Source organism: Helianthus annuus, chromosome 6 (assembly GCF_002127325.2).
Source record: "Helianthus annuus cultivar XRQ/B chromosome 6, HanXRQr2.0-SUNRISE, whole genome shotgun sequence".
Taxonomy (NCBI): Eukaryota; Viridiplantae; Streptophyta; class Magnoliopsida; order Asterales; family Asteraceae; genus Helianthus; species Helianthus annuus.
The window spans coordinates 10,201,091-10,218,967 of NC_035438.2; the positions used below are offsets into that span (position 1 = coordinate 10,201,091).

Here is a 17,877-nt window from a genome sequence, read left to right on the forward strand (position 1 = left end):
ATATCAAATGTTAAAGTGGTTTTGTTGTTAGAATGCACATCTAAAAGTTTGTTATTGTATGAAGTACAAAGTAATCCGAGTGTTACAATAGTTAGCTATGTCATTGACCCGTTTGTGAATAAACTAATGGTACAGTATATATTTGACCCGTTGATATAATAAAATACATCTAACTTTTTTATTAAAATTACATTACCAATGGAAAATCCGTCGCTAATATAGCATGTCACTGAAGAAGACCAGGGTCGTCTCAAGGAGAGTGAAATAAAGCAGGCGTTTTGAGGCCCCACTTCCCTAAGGCCCCAAATTTTAAAGAAAAACATATAATATGTAGGTGATTTTGGCTTTATGATTGTTATTTGTTAACATTGAGGTTTATGATCTATATTATACATACATAGAGATGATATTATCATAGGATCTAAATTAATTTTTTTTTTTTTTGTTATTTTACAAGGACCCTAATTTTTTTCCGCTTTGTGCCTACAATATTTTGGGCCCGCCCTGTAGAAGACATGCCAACCACCATAAAATACCCATCGGGATTCCCTCACTAAAGCATCCGGCACTAATCCCTCAGGACTTTCACTCGGTACTACATCGCTAAACAACTTCCTCAAACAAATAATACAAAAGCGGTCTTTAACCAACGGATTATTTTCATCGGTGAAAGTGGATTACCAACATAACCAACCATCAGTGATACTTATTTGTTTGGTAGTGTACTTTACACGACCTAGAGGATACATTACCTCCTTTCTGATCCAAAACTTCAAAAAAAAATTTCTATTTGTTTCTTTGTATCTTGCTTGTATGCCAAGCAACCTTTCTGACCGTGGTTAATATCTCTATACTATCACTCAGCTCACATTGTATATTTGACAAATAATCATAAGCAAAGATAAATCACCCAAACATCGATAACTAGTGTGCCGAAATAACACATGGATACCATGTTAAACTTACAGAATTTACCATTCAACTTCCTGTATTCCCACACTATTCAAAATTCTTGATGTACATACATTAGAGGCGAAAAAAGACGCAGAAGATTTGCTACCAATTCAAGCAGAGTAAGGATCACGAAAATATGAGAACTTACACATTCTACACTTCCCGGATGATATGAAACAAATTAATTATAGGGTTGCATTGAACCCTTCTGACATATTAAACATGGATGCTGTATCAAAAATGTCGGCCAATTGTTGAACTGCTGTGATAGATGAGTGCGTCGTTGGTAGCACAGAATCAGGGAGAGCGGGTGAACAATCTGGAAGATATTCCTTTTTGTTGAATGTGGGAGCGTATAGTGCTAATACCACTCGGCAAAATATGAACCTGAGACCAAACCATAAGGTAAATTATGAAGAAAAGAAAGTAGCATGAAAGAAAATGGGTCGGCCCGTTTCACAGTTGCCAAAAGGTGTATTTTAGTTCATAACTAGAACCTTTCTATATCATTTATTCAAAAAAAATCAGATTAGTAGTAACTATAATATAACTTGTGTGATCATATTTGTCATACTACATATATTTTAAAATATGAAATTTGGATGATACAAATCGGAATGTTCTGGTGACAAAATTTGAAAATCTACATTAAAGTTGAGTTCGAAAAAGTAAAACATTTGTGTCACTAGAATCAAATAAACAGACTCCTTAATGGAGCAATTTTAATCATCCTTCCCAAGATAACGTAACGTATGACTTGTCACATGGTAAGTAGTTTCATGATAATGAATAGACTATTAAATGAATATAAACCCTAATTAATAACGTATAAATAGAGTTTTTTTTTAAATAAACAATACGGATCCATATTTTGTAAACGTTAGTACAGAACATAAAGGTAAACTTGAATTTCAGGACTATATGTGGCAAAACGGCAGTCCGGGCAGGTTGGTTAACAGGTCAGAATAGTAATTAGGGCTGCAAACGAGCCAAGCTGCTCGAGATCGGCTCAAGAAAAAGCTCGAAACTGGCCAAGCTTTATTGAGCCCGAGCCGAGCTTGAGCCTAAATAAAGCTCGTTTATTTATCGAGCCTGGCATGTGAAGCTCATCAGGCTCTTCGAGCAGCCTTAGTTAGTTTTTATTAATATTTAATAACATTTAACACTTATTTAAAGTTGTCTAGTAAACAAGACGAGCCGAGCTTATTTAAACTTGTTTACGTCTTTACGAGCCAAGCGCGAACCTATAAATAAGCTTGTTTAGTAAACGAGCCCGAGCTTCACTTGGAACTCGCGAGCCTAAACGAGTCTATTATTTATATTACTTTTATTTAATATATTAACTAATAGATAAAAAACGAGCCAAGCCCAAGCTCGAGCTTGAGAAAGTACCAACGAGCCGAGCTCAAGCTCAGCTCGGCTCGTTTGCACCCCTAAATTGGTAATCTTTGTTTGGGTGGCTAACTCCAATGAACTGACAGCGTCCCAAAAGGCCAAAATAATTACTTAATAAACCAGAAGTAGATGATTTGCAACGTACCTTAAAAGCAGTCGTCTAAGAAACGGATCACCTAATATTTGAGCCCAAACAGGATGAAGAGCGTCTGAAGATGCCAAAATCTCTCCCCATAGATTTAACGATGCGGAAAGAACCTTCTCAGCCTTGTTGAGCTGATCCTGAAGATATAATCTATCTATTAGTCAACTGTCATTCTAAAGAACACTGCAATAAACAAACGTCAATAGAGGTGACAATTTCGACCTATTTATTCATGAATAGGTCAACTTGGGCTTTGTTGTATCTTAAACATAAAAATGGAAAAAAAATAAATAAAAAGAAAAGTAGCTTTAAAGGAAGTGGGTCAAACAGGTTGAATAAAAAGAAAAGTACCTTTAAAGGAAGTGGGTCAACATGATTGTTCAATGCAAACAACCTCCTAAATTGTTTCGCTCAGAAAGTTATATAATATTGTCACAGTAGTGTTTTGTACTCTTATTTTAATAATTTGATTATCAATGAAAGAAGACAAAATGTGTACTGGACTAAGCAGTTAATGCTGTAATAAAAAATTGGATATCGCTCAAGGACCGATATTTGAAATATCAGTTATCACGGTGAGATATCGATAATTTTAATATCATGCAAAAATTTTATATATAGCAATTTAATACTTAACAATTCGGTATACTCTCCTACCATTAACAAATTAACCTTTTGCAACTTGCAAAACACCACCAATTATAGCAAGTAGGAACTGATTAAGATGTAGAACACTAACATTTAACAATTAAGACTTAAAACACTAATAGCAGCAATAAGAAGAAAGACGAATGGTAGAACTAAGAAGAAAGGTACTGACATCAGGAATATCAGTGATATATCTGTCAATATCGCTGATAATATCGGTACCAAACTACCAATATTTGACACCGATACTTTACATGGGGACCGATAACCGACATATCGGTGATATATTACCAATGTTAACTGCATAGATACTGGATCAACCCAACCAATTTTGAACCACACAAAATGTATCTGTTCCAATCAGTTAACCAACCCACCCGACCCGCCCATTTTGCCAAGAGACACGCACCATCTGGATGTCAGAACCTGAGAAGCCAAGTAAGTTGAGAAACGCCTGCAATGGGGCTGTCAAAAAACTTGTAAACTGGCTTCCACTTGGCTGGTGAGGATCTATTGCACCGTGAATAGGACTTGAACAGCTTGGAGATAGGAGCATTGCAACTGACTCTCCTTTTACTGCTGTGCTTAATGCCTGTAAACAAACGCAAAATTAATTAGGTAAGGGTAATATTGTAATAATATGTAACATATTAATATCATCTTCAATGCATGACATGCTCACATGCACGCCTCTGTCCATAATAACTGCTATATGCAACTAAACTACATAGTTCCCTGAATACGAGTAAATATAAGTCAAAGATCAAGTACTACAGTCATATACAACTAAAACAGACTTATTAAAATCTAAACAATAATTAACTGATTATCCATTAGATGTTCATAATCGTATAAAATTATCTTAAAGAGAGTACATATGAATGTCTTGATGCATAGTTTCAAATGCTTGCCTTAAAAGCGTTACTGTTGCCACTGTCAATAACAAGAAAAAGTGGCCTTCTGATAAATGGAAGCAAGTCACAAGGATAAATCAGATTCAAACCTGAAAATAAGATCATTATTAGGCAATAAGCATACCGATCCTATTAACTCTAGCAATATTGCACGCATGTTCTATTAAAAAGAAACAAAAAGCTAGTTATCAATCTGTACTTGAGTACCTCCATTTCCTTTCGCACCAAGATTTATGCCTCCAGAATGGTAACCAGAGCAGTTCATAACATTTATCTCTGAGAATTTTGTTGTGTCATCGCAAGGCTGTACGTTATTGACGGTGTACTCTATTGCCAAAAAAATCCATAAGGAGGTCGCAGATATGAGTAAACTGAGATTATAAAAAATAAAAAGCCAAAAATATGAACAGAAATGTCACCTGAAGCAGATAAGTAGAGTAAGAGAACGCCATCAGAAGGAAGCTCCTCACACACAGTGGCCAGAACCTGTCATGAAGCACAAAACAAATTCACACGCTTTACAATTTCACAACCTACATACTATGCAGTTAATATCGGTGATATATCACCGATATATCAGTTATCAATCCACATGTAAAATATTGGTGTCAAATATTGGTCAGAATATCAGTATCGATATTATAGGCAAAATTCACCGATATATCACCGAATTTCCCGATATCAGTACCTTTCTTCTTAGTTCTACAATTCGTCATTCTTCTTATTGCTGCTATTGGTGTTTTAAGTCTTAATTGTTAATTGTTAGTGTTTCAAGTCTTAATCAGTTCCTACTTGCTACAATTATTATTAGTGTTTTGCAAGTTGCAAAAGGTTAATTTGTTAATGGTAGGAGAGTATACTGAATTGTTAGTGTTAAATTGCTATATATATAAATTCTGCGTAATGTTAAAATTACTGATATCCCACCGTGATAACCGATATCTCAAATATCCGTCGTTGACCAACATCCGATTTTTTACTGCATTAACTGCATAGCCTACATATTTTTTTTGATTTTAATGTTTATAGAAAATAAAAGGCAGATGTTTATAGTAGATGGAATTATGGAAACCATTTTTTGATTACTCACCGCCAAAAAATGAGTGATGGATGGACGATACAAGACAGCTTTACGTGGGTTCGGTGGCAGTGTAGGATCAGAAATCTCCTGAGAATAACTAACACCTTGACCACCAGTAGACGCGGTTCCACTTACTTTGTAGAACGAGCCACTGGGTTCCCATTCCAAACACTGAAGCATTCTGAAGCTATCAAGAGTGAGCTCAGAGAACTTGACCTGATTAGGAAATGCAATACAGTTATTAAAATCCGTGAATAATATATTTAAAAAGACAAATTTCTTGTTGCTACAGAACGTAGAAGTAAGCTAACCTCGTTAGGATGGTAGCTGCAAAGTATGGCATCTCCGAGTTTTAGCTTTCTTTTGGCATTGACAACAAGTGGCAGGCTATCGGGATGGAGATCTAACGTGAGACTGTATCTTAAAGGTCTTACATTCATAGAAGTTGTGTCCACTTTAAGAAATTTTGTTATTTCTTGAATCACCAGCTTCCATTCTTTAAAGTCAGTGTCCTGAAACAATATCATTGCAACTCACAAAGGTTACCAAAAATTACGGTTATCGAGATTATGAAAATATTGATTAGAGTAAAATGCCATTTTCGGCCCGTTTGGCCAGTTTTGTGACTTTCGTCCAAAGGTTTGTTTTTCCGCATCTGGATTCTGGATCCAAAAGGTTTCTAATCTTGCCAATTTCATCCGGCTCGCTAACTCCATCCATTTTTCTCTGTTATGTCAGGGGTATTTCCGTCTTTTTTGTTAACTTAAAGGGCAATTCGGTCTTTTTCACTTTTTTGTACAAGAATATATATATATATATATATATATAAACAAGTAGGCAAAAAGACGAAAATACCCTTGACTTAACGGAGAAAATGGATGGAGTTAACAAGCCGGACGAAAATGGCAAGATTTCAAACATTTTGCATCTAGATGCGGAAACACAAACCTTCGGACAAAAGTCACAAAACTGGCCAAACCTCAGGGACGAAAATGGCATTTTACTCGATTAATTACCTGAAATGTCCTCTTGCAGTCTGCAACTAATGTCTTAAGCTGATTCACCAGCTGATAAACCATTTCCCGTCGGTTCATAACCAAACAAACAGTCAAGAATCTTGCAAAGAATCTCAGTTGTTTGTTGGCGAGGTTCAGATCCTGTAGTATTCCGTCTTTGAAATACTCCCTGGTCAACACAGCTTCGTAGAAGATATATGACTCGGATAAATAACTGGCTTCACTTGTTCTCATATACTGCCCGAAATAAAGCTGCCCTATTCGGGATGCAATATCGCCTATTTCCCATCGCTTAAGCCCTGCTTCCACAAGCTTGTGCCGATTTTCTTGTTGAAATTTCCACAGCTGTGTATAAACCTTGAATACCTTGTAGAAATATGTATCATACCTGAAAAGAAACCACATTGTTCATGTATTTAAAATCATTGAATTTTTAAACACCACCAACTGGCAACTATAAGTATATTCTTAGTATGCGGTTAGGATCAAATACAAAGTCTCCTAAAAATAAGAAGTCGTAAGAAGGGTATCAAACGGACTCCGATAGTCCGATTAACCCCATTCAAGCGGCATTGGAACCGTCTCATCGAACTCTACGATGTGAGATTTAGGTTTATGTTTTGAAGTTTAGCTTGTAGATTTTAGACTTTTTGTTTACATTATTGTGTCTTATTATTTATTATTGTGTTGTGTCTTTTCTATATTTGCGTCATTGTGTCTTTTTTGCGACTCATTGTGTCTTTTTTTTCGACATTGTGTTATACTTTGTGATCCATTGTGTCTTTGTACACTTCTTATTTTTAGGAGCCTTTGTATACTAACTTTACCCTCTTAGTATGATGACAGACAAAATCATAAGAAGAATGTGTTTCTACAGCCATTGTGATTGATTATCATTATCAGTGTCCCTATCAGTTTCTCTTAGATTCCTAACATTACAAATGGTTTAACTTGAACACATTAAAAGGTACCGAAACTACATAAAACCCTACATAACTACCGTCAAGACACCAAGAGCACAAACCTGACACACTTTGGCCTAATTAGAGAGTTAAAACATTATTTTCTAACTATGCAGTTAATGCGGTAAAATATCAGATATCAGTCAAGGACCAATGTTTGAGATATTATCTCGGTGGGATATTGGTAATTTCAATATCATGCAGAATTTATATATAGATAGCAATTTAACACTAATAATTCAGTGATATACGATATATCGATTACATCGGTCAGATATCGGTGATATATCAGTCAATATCGCTGATAATATCGGTACCGATATTTTACTAGGGGACCGATATAACCGATAATTGCATACATTTTCTAATAGGGTAGTATATTCATATGAATTTCAATTTTCAACCAGTTGCTCGAGAAACTCATATACATGTTATCCTAGTGTATCCAATCTGCAAACAACCACATACGAACTGCACTTACTGAAATTATCCATCCCTTTGTTCAACAACTATAAATAGTTTTCAATTTTTGAAGCCAATATACATAATGTTAGACTTCAAAATCCATATTCAGCTTTATAACTTTTCATATTAAACAACTGTGTGTCTGTTACTATCAAAATTAACATTGCAAACTGCAAACTATCATGATGTCAGTGTCTACTACATCATCTCCATGATCAATTTCAGTACGATACGATATCAAACAAATTTACACTTAAACAATCAAATACATTCATATCGATCAATCACCAAACATACAATTTCTTAAAACAGAAACTACATATGCTGAACACAAAGATAACGAAATTGACCTGTTGCGCTCGTAATAAGGCAGATCCCTAATTTTGGAGAACTTCTTGTCGGCTTTAGCAACGAGTGACCAGTATACTTCGCTCACCGGTACATTCGCATTACTTGTAGGGTTGCTCTGTGACATTTCGGTTGTTGTAATTCCTACTGAAATCAACCACAACAAGTTTGCTTTATCATATGATGCATTGATGCCAATTCGTCTATGAGAATTAGTTGTTCTTCATCATCGCATCGTTTTTAGGGGTTTTGTGTGTGTGTGTGTGTGTGTTGACAGGAGGACACAACAAACGACTCCAAACGACTCAGAAGTCACGGCCTCTATGGCAAACTAGTAGGGAAGAGGAAATTTTTACTACGGGTAAGTTTTGAATTTAGTAATTTTCATGTATGCGGTATGGCACACGGTTGAATCGTCTGATACATCTGGTTAAACTGTTTTTTAGTCAAATTCGGTATGGTGTAAAAACCGGATTTTAAAACATTGCGACTGACTGAATATATATGATATGGTATTCGGTTTTGGTTTTGGTTTTGATTTTGGTTTTAGTTAAATTTATGTATTTATACTATATTGTATTGTACTGTTTTGGTACTTTTGATAGTGTGGTACCCTAGTACCAACCGAACATATGTGGTGCGATATTTGGTTTTGGTTTTAGCTAAATCTTGGTATCGGGTTGTATGTGGTACAGTACCAGTACCGGCTTGGAACTTTTAACAACATTTGGTACAACATTTGGTTTTGGTTTTAGGTAAATTCCAATATCGATGTTACGTAGTACGATACTAAACCGATCTCAAAAGGTATTACTGGCTCAATTAGGGATGACAATTGAACCTGGTGAACAAACCTGAAACATTCGAGACGAGTATTTAAATTGAGGACCATGTACGGGATTAGTTTCAAAATTTTGTGTGGTTATTTGGGTAAAGCACCAACCAATGAGTATGTATTACATCTTTTAATAATCGTTCAATGTTTATGAGGAATCTATAAGTGTTTTTATTAATGTGATATAAGATTATCACTAAACGCAATAGGGCTAGGTGAATAACAACGGTATAATAAATACAACTCATGCTACATTGTATCATAATACCGATCATTGACCTAAGTCATTTTTTCTAATAGTTGCGATGCAAACAGGCCTTTACTTAAAGTAAACGATTTCAGTATGTACACAGACCTGCAAGCCCTAATGTAGTAGTAATGATGGATTGGGTGTGAGTGTGACACGCATACAATCATCAACCGATTATAGTAAGTCAGTAGCAATAGTACAATGACTATATTGATATTAATATAACTAGGTTTAAAAAAGTCCGCTGCGTTGCGGCGAATTTTTTTCGTTATTTAGTCTGTGTTTACATGTGTTTTGAAATCACTAAGAGCGTTTTGCGAACGAAACTGCTGACAAGAATAAAAAGAAAATGTAGAAAAAAAAACACTAAAAGATAACTGAAAGAAAATCAACCAAAAAAGTTGTATGCTAACGATGTTGTTCGTATGAAATCCGTGGTCAGAGATAAGCAAATTGTTCTGGGTACCGGTACCAAATTTGCCGAACCTAAAGATCTTAAGTACCAATTCGGTACCGACTTTTGGCGTTCCTGGTACCGGTTCACTACCGTTTTTTATCTTCATATACCGGTACCGTAACCGGTATTTTCGGTATCAGTACCGATTCTGTATCGGTTGGCACCGAGCTCATCCCTAACCCTGAAACTAAAAAAAAGAAAAAAATAAAAGTTGAAGAAAATCAACGAAAAAAAGTTGTACGATACCGTTGTTCGTACGGTAACCGTGATCAAGGATGAGCAAATGATACCGGGTAGTAGCACTAAATTTCCCAAACCAAAAGATTTCGAAATTCGGCACCAACTTTTGATGTTTTCTGTATTAGTTCCGTTTTTTACCTTCATGTACTGATACCGAACAGGATCATCCCGGTATTTTCGATACCAGTACTGGTTCGATACCGGTTGACCCTAAGCTTATCCCAACCCCTGATATTAAAAAATGGATAAAAGTTAAAAAGTAAAGAAAATAACTATTATTATAATATTAAAATAATAAAAGTATTAAAAAAACTATAAATTATTATAATATTAAAATCACTATTGATTTCAATTGCTTTATTAGTATATAGGGTATGTTTGGTATGGAGCTTTTAGGAGCTTTTAGAAGCTTCTAGCTTTAAGCTTTTAAGAAAAAGCTCCTACTTAATAAAAAGTTTTGTTTGGTTGAAGGAGCTTTAAGCTTTTAAGTTAGGAGCTTGAAGCTTTTGGTTGAACGCTACTACTAGTAGCGTTTAGAAGGAGCTACAAGCTTTTAGGGAAAATGACTATTTTAACCTCTCAAAATAAGAAACTTTTTAATGCACCAACTTTCTAAATTTTTAGTTATGTCCATTTTGGTAATTTTATACATTTTATTAAAAGCACCAGCTACTCTACCAAACACCAAATATATCTAAAAAGCTACAGCTACTAGCTACCAGCTACAGCTACCAGCTTCCAGCCACCAGCTACCAGCTTTCAGCTACCAGCCACCAGCTACTTTTGCCAAACATACCCATAGTAAAATTATTAGCATTATAATATCTAGTATATTATCGACCCACACACATTCCATTTTTAACTACTAAGTGTTATATTGAGGTTTCAACGTCAAATGAAATATCGATGTAAGAGGTAACATTGCGTAAATCTAAAATATAATATCTAGGTGAGTATGTCACAATGACTATAAGTTCAAGAAAGCTTATTGCATGCTAGAAGTCTAATATCATAACACCCATAATACATCAATTTAAACTAAGACGTCGAATCCAAGCAGTTCAAGAACTTAAGAGGATGTCAAAAGCTGCATACAAAGAAATAGCTAATACTCGTGCTATGGTAATCACTAGAAAAATTAGAGATTATAAACTTTATCACATTAATACGTTTCCTTTGAATGATTGTTAAAATATACAATATTTTATAGGATTTCTTCAAGATATACAATATTTTATAATTTATTCCTGGGTAAGGCAAATTTTAAATTTGCAATTATATAGGATTTCTTTAAGCATCAAACAACCCGATTACTCCTATTCTTCAAGCTAATATTTATCAAACTCTTCATCTACAACACTTATATGTGTAGTCTAGCTATTGCGTATTATATTAAAAAAAATCATAATTAAAGAGCTTGTAGTCTGGCGCTATCAAAGAGTTTAGTAAAAGAGTTCATCCTCAAATGCCTGAGGATTCCAGTCCTGTGATGGACATTGTTGTAGATTTAGGAGTATTTTTTTTTAATCTGTTCTCCATATGTTATTACATTTTCATAAGAGCATGTAGTCTAACGACATCAATAGGTGTAGTAAATGTATTTCTCCCTAAGTGGTTAAAGGTTCTAGCCCATAATAGATATTGGTGTATATATAATGGGTAGGTGAGTTAGCCATTAAAAACATAATTTTCCATACGTTCAGATATTCATTTATATATGTTGGCAAAGTCTCTTTGATGAATTACAATAAACATACGGATATTTCATGGAAGCTCACACGACTTATTTCAATATTATTAAGCACTAAAACCATAAATTATAATGATCTTAAACCATCTATTTATATAAACAATAACTTGAATCAGTAACCCAATTCTAATCCTAGTATGACTAAAATCCCTTAAAATTAATAATCATATTTTTATTCAAACTTTCATTAAATAAACGAAAACTCATCCATCAACTCTTTTAAACTTCTTTAACCAACTTTTAATAACTTCAACCATTTAAATCTCACAGCTTATAAAATATTTTATAATAGCTATAAATTCAAAGGAAAATTATAATTGTAAATGTTTATTAATTTAATTTAGTGAAGTTGAAATAAATTATGATCAAAACTCATGCATCTATAAAATTTAAAAAGAATTTTGGACCAAGGAACAAATTTGATTCATGGGCCGGGCATGGCTTAACAGCAACAGACCTCTTACAACGTGTGGAAGAATAATGGATTGGACGCTCGCGATTTGCTTTGCGGACTTAGGGGGTGTTTGGGATTTGCTTATTTAACTAAAAAGGACTTTTAACAAAATGACTTATTGACTTATTACTTATCCAAAATGAATTTTTTAAAAAGTGTTTAAATGAACTTATGAGATGGGAAAAGTCAATAAGTTGTTTAAAAAAAGTGTTTGGATGAGCTTATGAGGTGGGGCAAGTTAAGACTGTGGGGTGTGGTGCGTGGGCTGGGGCGACGGTGACTTGGCTGGCTACTTTATTTAAAAAAATTTCACATGGCTGGCCACGCCAAGCTAAACCACGCCACACCACACCCCTCATTTTTCACCATAAGCTTGTGGATCCCACCCTTTCCACGTGTCGAGCAATTCCCCTAACCAAAGCCCCTCCACATCCCATAGTCTAATATTTTATGAAAAGTTAAAAGAAGTTTCAAAAAGCCAAGGTTTTCTAACTTTTCAAAATGAAATTTTCACCTTATACAAAAAAAAGTTGTTTCAAAATTGACTTTTCACTTATCCAAACATTATTTTGATTTATCTGCTTTTTCAAAAAACTAATAAGCCAATAAGCTATTTCAAAAAGCTAAGCCCAAATACCCCTTAAATTCTTAGAAGATAGTGATTTTAATCGAATACAATATCACAACACATGCTTTTTAAATACATTTATTATTTAATGTGTTTAACTTAAATCAGTGGCGGAACTAGAAGAAATATTCAGGGGTATCCCAAATTTTTTTACGATACATTTATAGAACATAATTTTTTTTACCTGCATTACGGGGCCGGGCCGATCCTGAAAATTCAAGTACCCTGGGTGAGCCAAAAAAAGGCCCTTAGGCCTTAACGAATTAATTTATAAACTAGTTTTTTTTAAAGTTATTAGTATTTAGGTTAACGAATCAATATTGAGCGTATCACATTTGGGCTAGACTTTATGAATTAATATTGGCAATAAGTTTTTAGATATTAGATTGGGCTAGGTTTATTTTTAATTTTTAGATCGAAATTAAACAATTCAAGAACCCAAGAAGAAAAGAAATAAAGAATACTCACAACTCACAATCACAATTAGCACAACAATCTAATACACTATTGGGTTATTATTTGGTTTTGGGCTAATTACTATTGGGTTATCATTTGTTTTTTTGGGCTAATATAATCAGTATTATTTGGGTTTGATTTCAGTTTGTAAAAAAAATTTTTCGGGGGTGTCCTAGTACTTGTTGAGGGGTGTCCTTAGTATAAAAATCGAAAAAAAAAAAAAAATTTTACACTACCGGAAAAAAGTTGAGCCGTAGCCCGGGCTACGCCCCAACCTACATTAGGTCCGCCCCTGACTCAAACAACACTCCTAATAAGATGATTAAAACAATCTACAATGCTTAAACCTTAATCGACCCAACAAAACACAAACTTGGTGACCGCTGTGGAGGAGAGCGGGTGCTGACGAGAGAAGCTAATGTTAGTGGCCACACAATCTCTGGGTTGTGTTTGCATGGTTAGACCATGGGGTATGGTGGGGCTTGGGTTGGTGGCATGAGTTGACACGTGGAAAACAAACCCAAACCCACGCCCGTGGGGTATGGTGGGGCTTGGGTTGGGGGCTTGGGTTGGGGGCATGAGTTGACACATGAGGGCATGTGAAATGGCTAGTTTGGTTTGGCCATTGAGAGCCTGCCATGTCACCTTGCTAGCCCGCCCCACACCCGACTTCAAACCCAAGCCCCAAGGGCCACGCTCTAACCCAAGCCCACCCGGGGTGGTGGCTTGGGCGTTTTTCCCCAACCCAAACCCCATACCCCATAGTCTTAAGATAGAGAATTGGGGGAATAGAGAAAGTCTATGGAAAAGAAGTTAGTCTATGAAGCTCTCTACTCGATAATAATAATATGACGCTTCGCATACCGTCTCTAGATATTGATAACCAAAAAATTATCATGAAAAAATACTTACAAGTTTGAACAGTTGTAAAGTAATCAGATTGATAGATCACGGGCCGTAACGGATGTCAGCTCAATCCAAAAGAAATTATACGGAAGCTTTACAGAATTATCACCAACTATCTACAAACTCTAACTTTAAGAACGTGTTTATACACCATTCTATAAATCCATACACGACACCGTATATCTATAGTCATAAACATAGAGATTGTTTTAAACTTCCCATCATCATACATAATTTTTTATATAATTTTATTATATACCGATCATAATATGCTTTCAAAATCATAGTTCTAATCAATCTAAAAACAGAAATGACTCATCCCTAATTTCTTATCATTTTATTTTATTGACCAACAAGAACCGGTCTACCTTTTAAACTTCAACCCCACAACCAAACCCTAGGTACCACCAAGTAATTACTAAACTCAGTAAGGGCAAAACAGTCATACAAAAATATTATGTGCCCTGCAAAACACCATCAAATCCCAACCCATCATCTCTGTTTATATGTTCTTCTTCACTTAACATCCTCTAAACCGTTCCTCACACTTTCTCTCCATCCACATCTCCAAAAACCTTATTTCTCAATCCATTTCCAGTTTCTCATCAATCAAATCTTCCGATACACACTTATTTTGATTCAATCTCAATCTGTTTGATTATTTGAATTCGTTCAAGTTTTTATGCTTTCACTTTCAGTTGATTCAATCTGTTTATCATAGCGTTGATTATCAGCTGCTTTCATCTTCATCATTCATATGATTTTTATGATTTATATTCGTAGACAAAGCTTTTTTTAGATGATTTGTATTTGATTTTTGTGATTTGTTCTTTGATTGAAATGAATCAATAATATTGTTGATTGTTAGGGTTTAGGTAGAAAAACAGTGAAGAAAAACTGAAAAAAATGGCGTCACCTGTACCGGCGAAATCGCAACCGCTTCATAACTTTTCATTACCGCATCTAAAATGGAAGAACCACCGCAGCGGCCGTGGTAGAGTCGCCGGAGACACGTCATCGTCATCGCCGCCTCACCGATCTCCGTCGACTCCTACATCTCATCATCTTATTCATCCTCATCCACCTCATCTGCAGCAATCGTCACCGTACGTTTCACGGCGGCCGTCACCTCTGCACAAGCAATCGCCGATGCGAGATTCCGAGTCGGAATCTGAACAAAACGGCGTCGTTCCGATCGGAAAACCTAGCGGAAAAACAGTTTATGAGAAATCAACAAAATCGTCAAAATTAACAAAAGTTATAAAACCGATCGATGTTAGTAAGGGAAAACGATCGAGTAATAAGATCTGTATTCGTCTCCGGAAGAATAACGGCAACGTGAAGCATGGCGACGCCGTGATAACGGCAAACCATTCGTCAACACCAGTAGAAGCGGAAACCGGAACGGGAATGTTTACGGAAACGGAAGCTGAAACCTCCGTGATGCAGTCGTCAGCAGCGGAAGAAGAAGAATCAGCACCGAAGATATGGAATCTGAGGCCTAGAAGACCGCCGATGAACCACAAGCAGTTTACCGGCTCACTGAAGATCGGTTCATCACCATTGCCGGAGAATAGATATTTTCATGGGAGTAGTTCTTTTAAAGAAGCTTTAGATTCGAAGTATATTGATCATAACATTCTATCGACGTCGAAGAAGATAAAATTCTCGATTTCACTCTCGCGTGATGAGATCGAAGAGGATATATTTTCATTAACCGGATTGAAACCTTCTCGCCGGCCGAAAAAGAGACCGAGAACCGTCCAGAAACAACTCGATGTAAGTTTTCCGTCTCGTTCCGAGATCTATGAATTCAGTTTTTAAAAAACTTGATTTTGCTGTCCAGTGGCGAAGCTTGACCCGAATGACGGGGGGGTCGAAAATGTATATACCAAAAAAATTCTATAGAACCGGGGGGTCGAAAACGTATATACAAAAAAATTTCTATACGAAAACTACAAATATAACACTACTGAGCGAAAAGTTCGGGGGGTCGGGCGCCCCTCCCCGCCCCTTCTATACTTCGCCACTGTTGCTGTCAACAAGTTTTTCGTCTCCTCTCGAGATGTTTTTAAATTTTAAAAGACTTAGTTTTGCTGTTAACGAGTTTTTCGTCTCCTCTCAAGATCAATGAATTCAGTTTTTAAAAGAGTTAGTTTTGCTCTAAACAAGTTTTGCGTTTCCTGCCGAGATCTATGAATTCAGTTTTTAAAAGGTTAGGGGCGCAGCTTTTTACGTGCGTGCCGGTATAACATAATTATTAATATAATATAATACATTGAAATCTAATATATCGAGATAGAAGGTAAACGCGTAAAAAAGATGAGCTGCTAACCCTTGTTTGATAGCAAAATTATTGTGTTGTTTTTTTAGATAGATTCAAGTTTTCTAAAATTCAAAATTTTTATTGCAGACGTTGTTTCCTGGATTGTGGTTGGGGTCTATAACTGCTGATTCATACAAAGTTTCTGAAGGTACTCCAAAGGTATGATAAGGGCTGGATCTAGCAGCTGGAGGGTTGTTTTTTTGGTAAAAGTTTGAAGATTCATAACGTTTTTGGAAGGTATGGAAGAACCCTAATTTGTATAGGTGAGTTCGAGAATAATCCATCTTCTTGTCGGTGTCCGTATGATTTATTTGAAGTTTGGTTACAGCTCAATCTTCATTCTTGTTTTAGACATGATTTTATAATATGATTATACTAGGTTATAACCCCGTGTATTACACGGGTTGAATAAATGTAATTTTATATACTAAATAGAAAAATAATATATTTTTAAAAACCTTATTTATTACACGTGTTGAGTAAGTATAATTTTATATATTAAATAATGAAAAAGTTATATTTAAGAACCTCGTTTGTTGTGCGGTTTGAATAAATGTAATCTTATATACCAAACAATAAAAAAGTTCATTTAAAAAAAACAGTATATTCACGGGTGGAAGAAATGTAATTTTATATACTAAATAATAAAAAAAGTTATATTTAAAAAAAACTCCGTGTATTATACGGGTTGAATAAATCTAAAACAGTAAATAATATGTGTGTTTATCTATGTTAAGTGAAACAATGCTTTTTAGTTTAGATAAGACTTTATGATTTGAAGTTAAGTTTATGCCAATAATTTAGATAAGACTTTATAATTTGATAAGACCTCATCTTGTACCCCGTGTATAAATATTAATAATATTTTTTTATCAACACGTGTATATATGTAATTATTTGTAATATAATTATATTTAATAAAAATATAAAAAAAATTAATATAATTATAATAAGATGTATCTTGTACGTGATTCATGTTTCTTTTATGAATGAGTTAATTGTATAGTTAGTCCATGTGGTTTGCACAAAATAACATACTTAGGTACTAATAGTTTAAAATCACCTTCTAGGGTATTAATTTTTCATTTTGTAACGTTTGGAGGTATTAACTTCTAGGGTATTAACGTAGGTAGTCCCTGTGGTTTGCACAAAATAACATATTTAGGTACTAATAGAATGCGATTTTAAACCTAAAAATAACGCTAATACCTCCAAACGTTACAAAATGAAAAGTTAATACCCTAGAATGTGATTTTAAACTATTAGTACCTAAGTATGTTATATTGTACAAACCACGGGAACTAACTATGTAATTAATTCTTTATAAATTGAATAATCTAAATATTATTTATGTATAGTTAATTAAATATTGTTATAATATAATTTTATTAGGATAATAAAACTGTTAATATAATTTAATGTACGTAATTCATTGATTATAACCTAATAAAAAATATAAAAATTACACTTATGTAAATTAGGTTACGTAAATTGTTTAATGGATTAGTATATAATTTAATGTATTGGTTTTTACACTAATGTAAACATGGAATACATTAGTGATATGAAAAGTCACGGGTTATATCTTATTTTATTAGGGATAACATAGAGCCATTTCTTTTTTTAATATAACGTGGATTAAATTGA

At 34.7% G+C, this 17,877-nt stretch overlaps 2 protein-coding genes across 2 annotated transcripts; one reads left to right on the forward strand and one right to left on the reverse strand.

Moving 5' to 3' along the window:
- Positions 1 to 938: 938 nt before the first annotated feature.
- LOC110864672 (protein SCAI) lies at positions 939 to 8,249 on the reverse strand. The gene is made up of 10 exons (XM_022113783.2): positions 7,931 to 8,249; positions 6,154 to 6,541; positions 5,449 to 5,649; positions 5,147 to 5,353; positions 4,476 to 4,542; positions 4,264 to 4,383; positions 4,054 to 4,145; positions 3,552 to 3,734; positions 2,495 to 2,631; positions 939 to 1,341 (listed from the first exon to the last, which is right to left on the reverse strand). Exons 1-10 carry the CDS (start codon positions 8,053 to 8,055, stop codon positions 1,140 to 1,142), a joined length of 1,722 nt encoding a protein of 573 aa, XP_021969475.1. The 5' UTR covers positions 8,056 to 8,249; the 3' UTR covers positions 939 to 1,139.
- Positions 8,250 to 14,353: 6,104 nt separating this feature from the next.
- On the forward strand, positions 14,354 to 16,643 carry LOC110864673. The gene is made up of 2 exons (XM_022113784.2): positions 14,354 to 15,683; positions 16,318 to 16,643. The coding sequence occupies exons 1-2, from the start codon at positions 14,811 to 14,813 to the stop codon at positions 16,393 to 16,395; spliced, it is 951 nt and encodes a 316-aa protein (XP_021969476.1). The 5' UTR covers positions 14,354 to 14,810; the 3' UTR covers positions 16,396 to 16,643.
- The last annotated feature ends 1,234 nt before the right edge of the window (positions 16,644 to 17,877 follow it).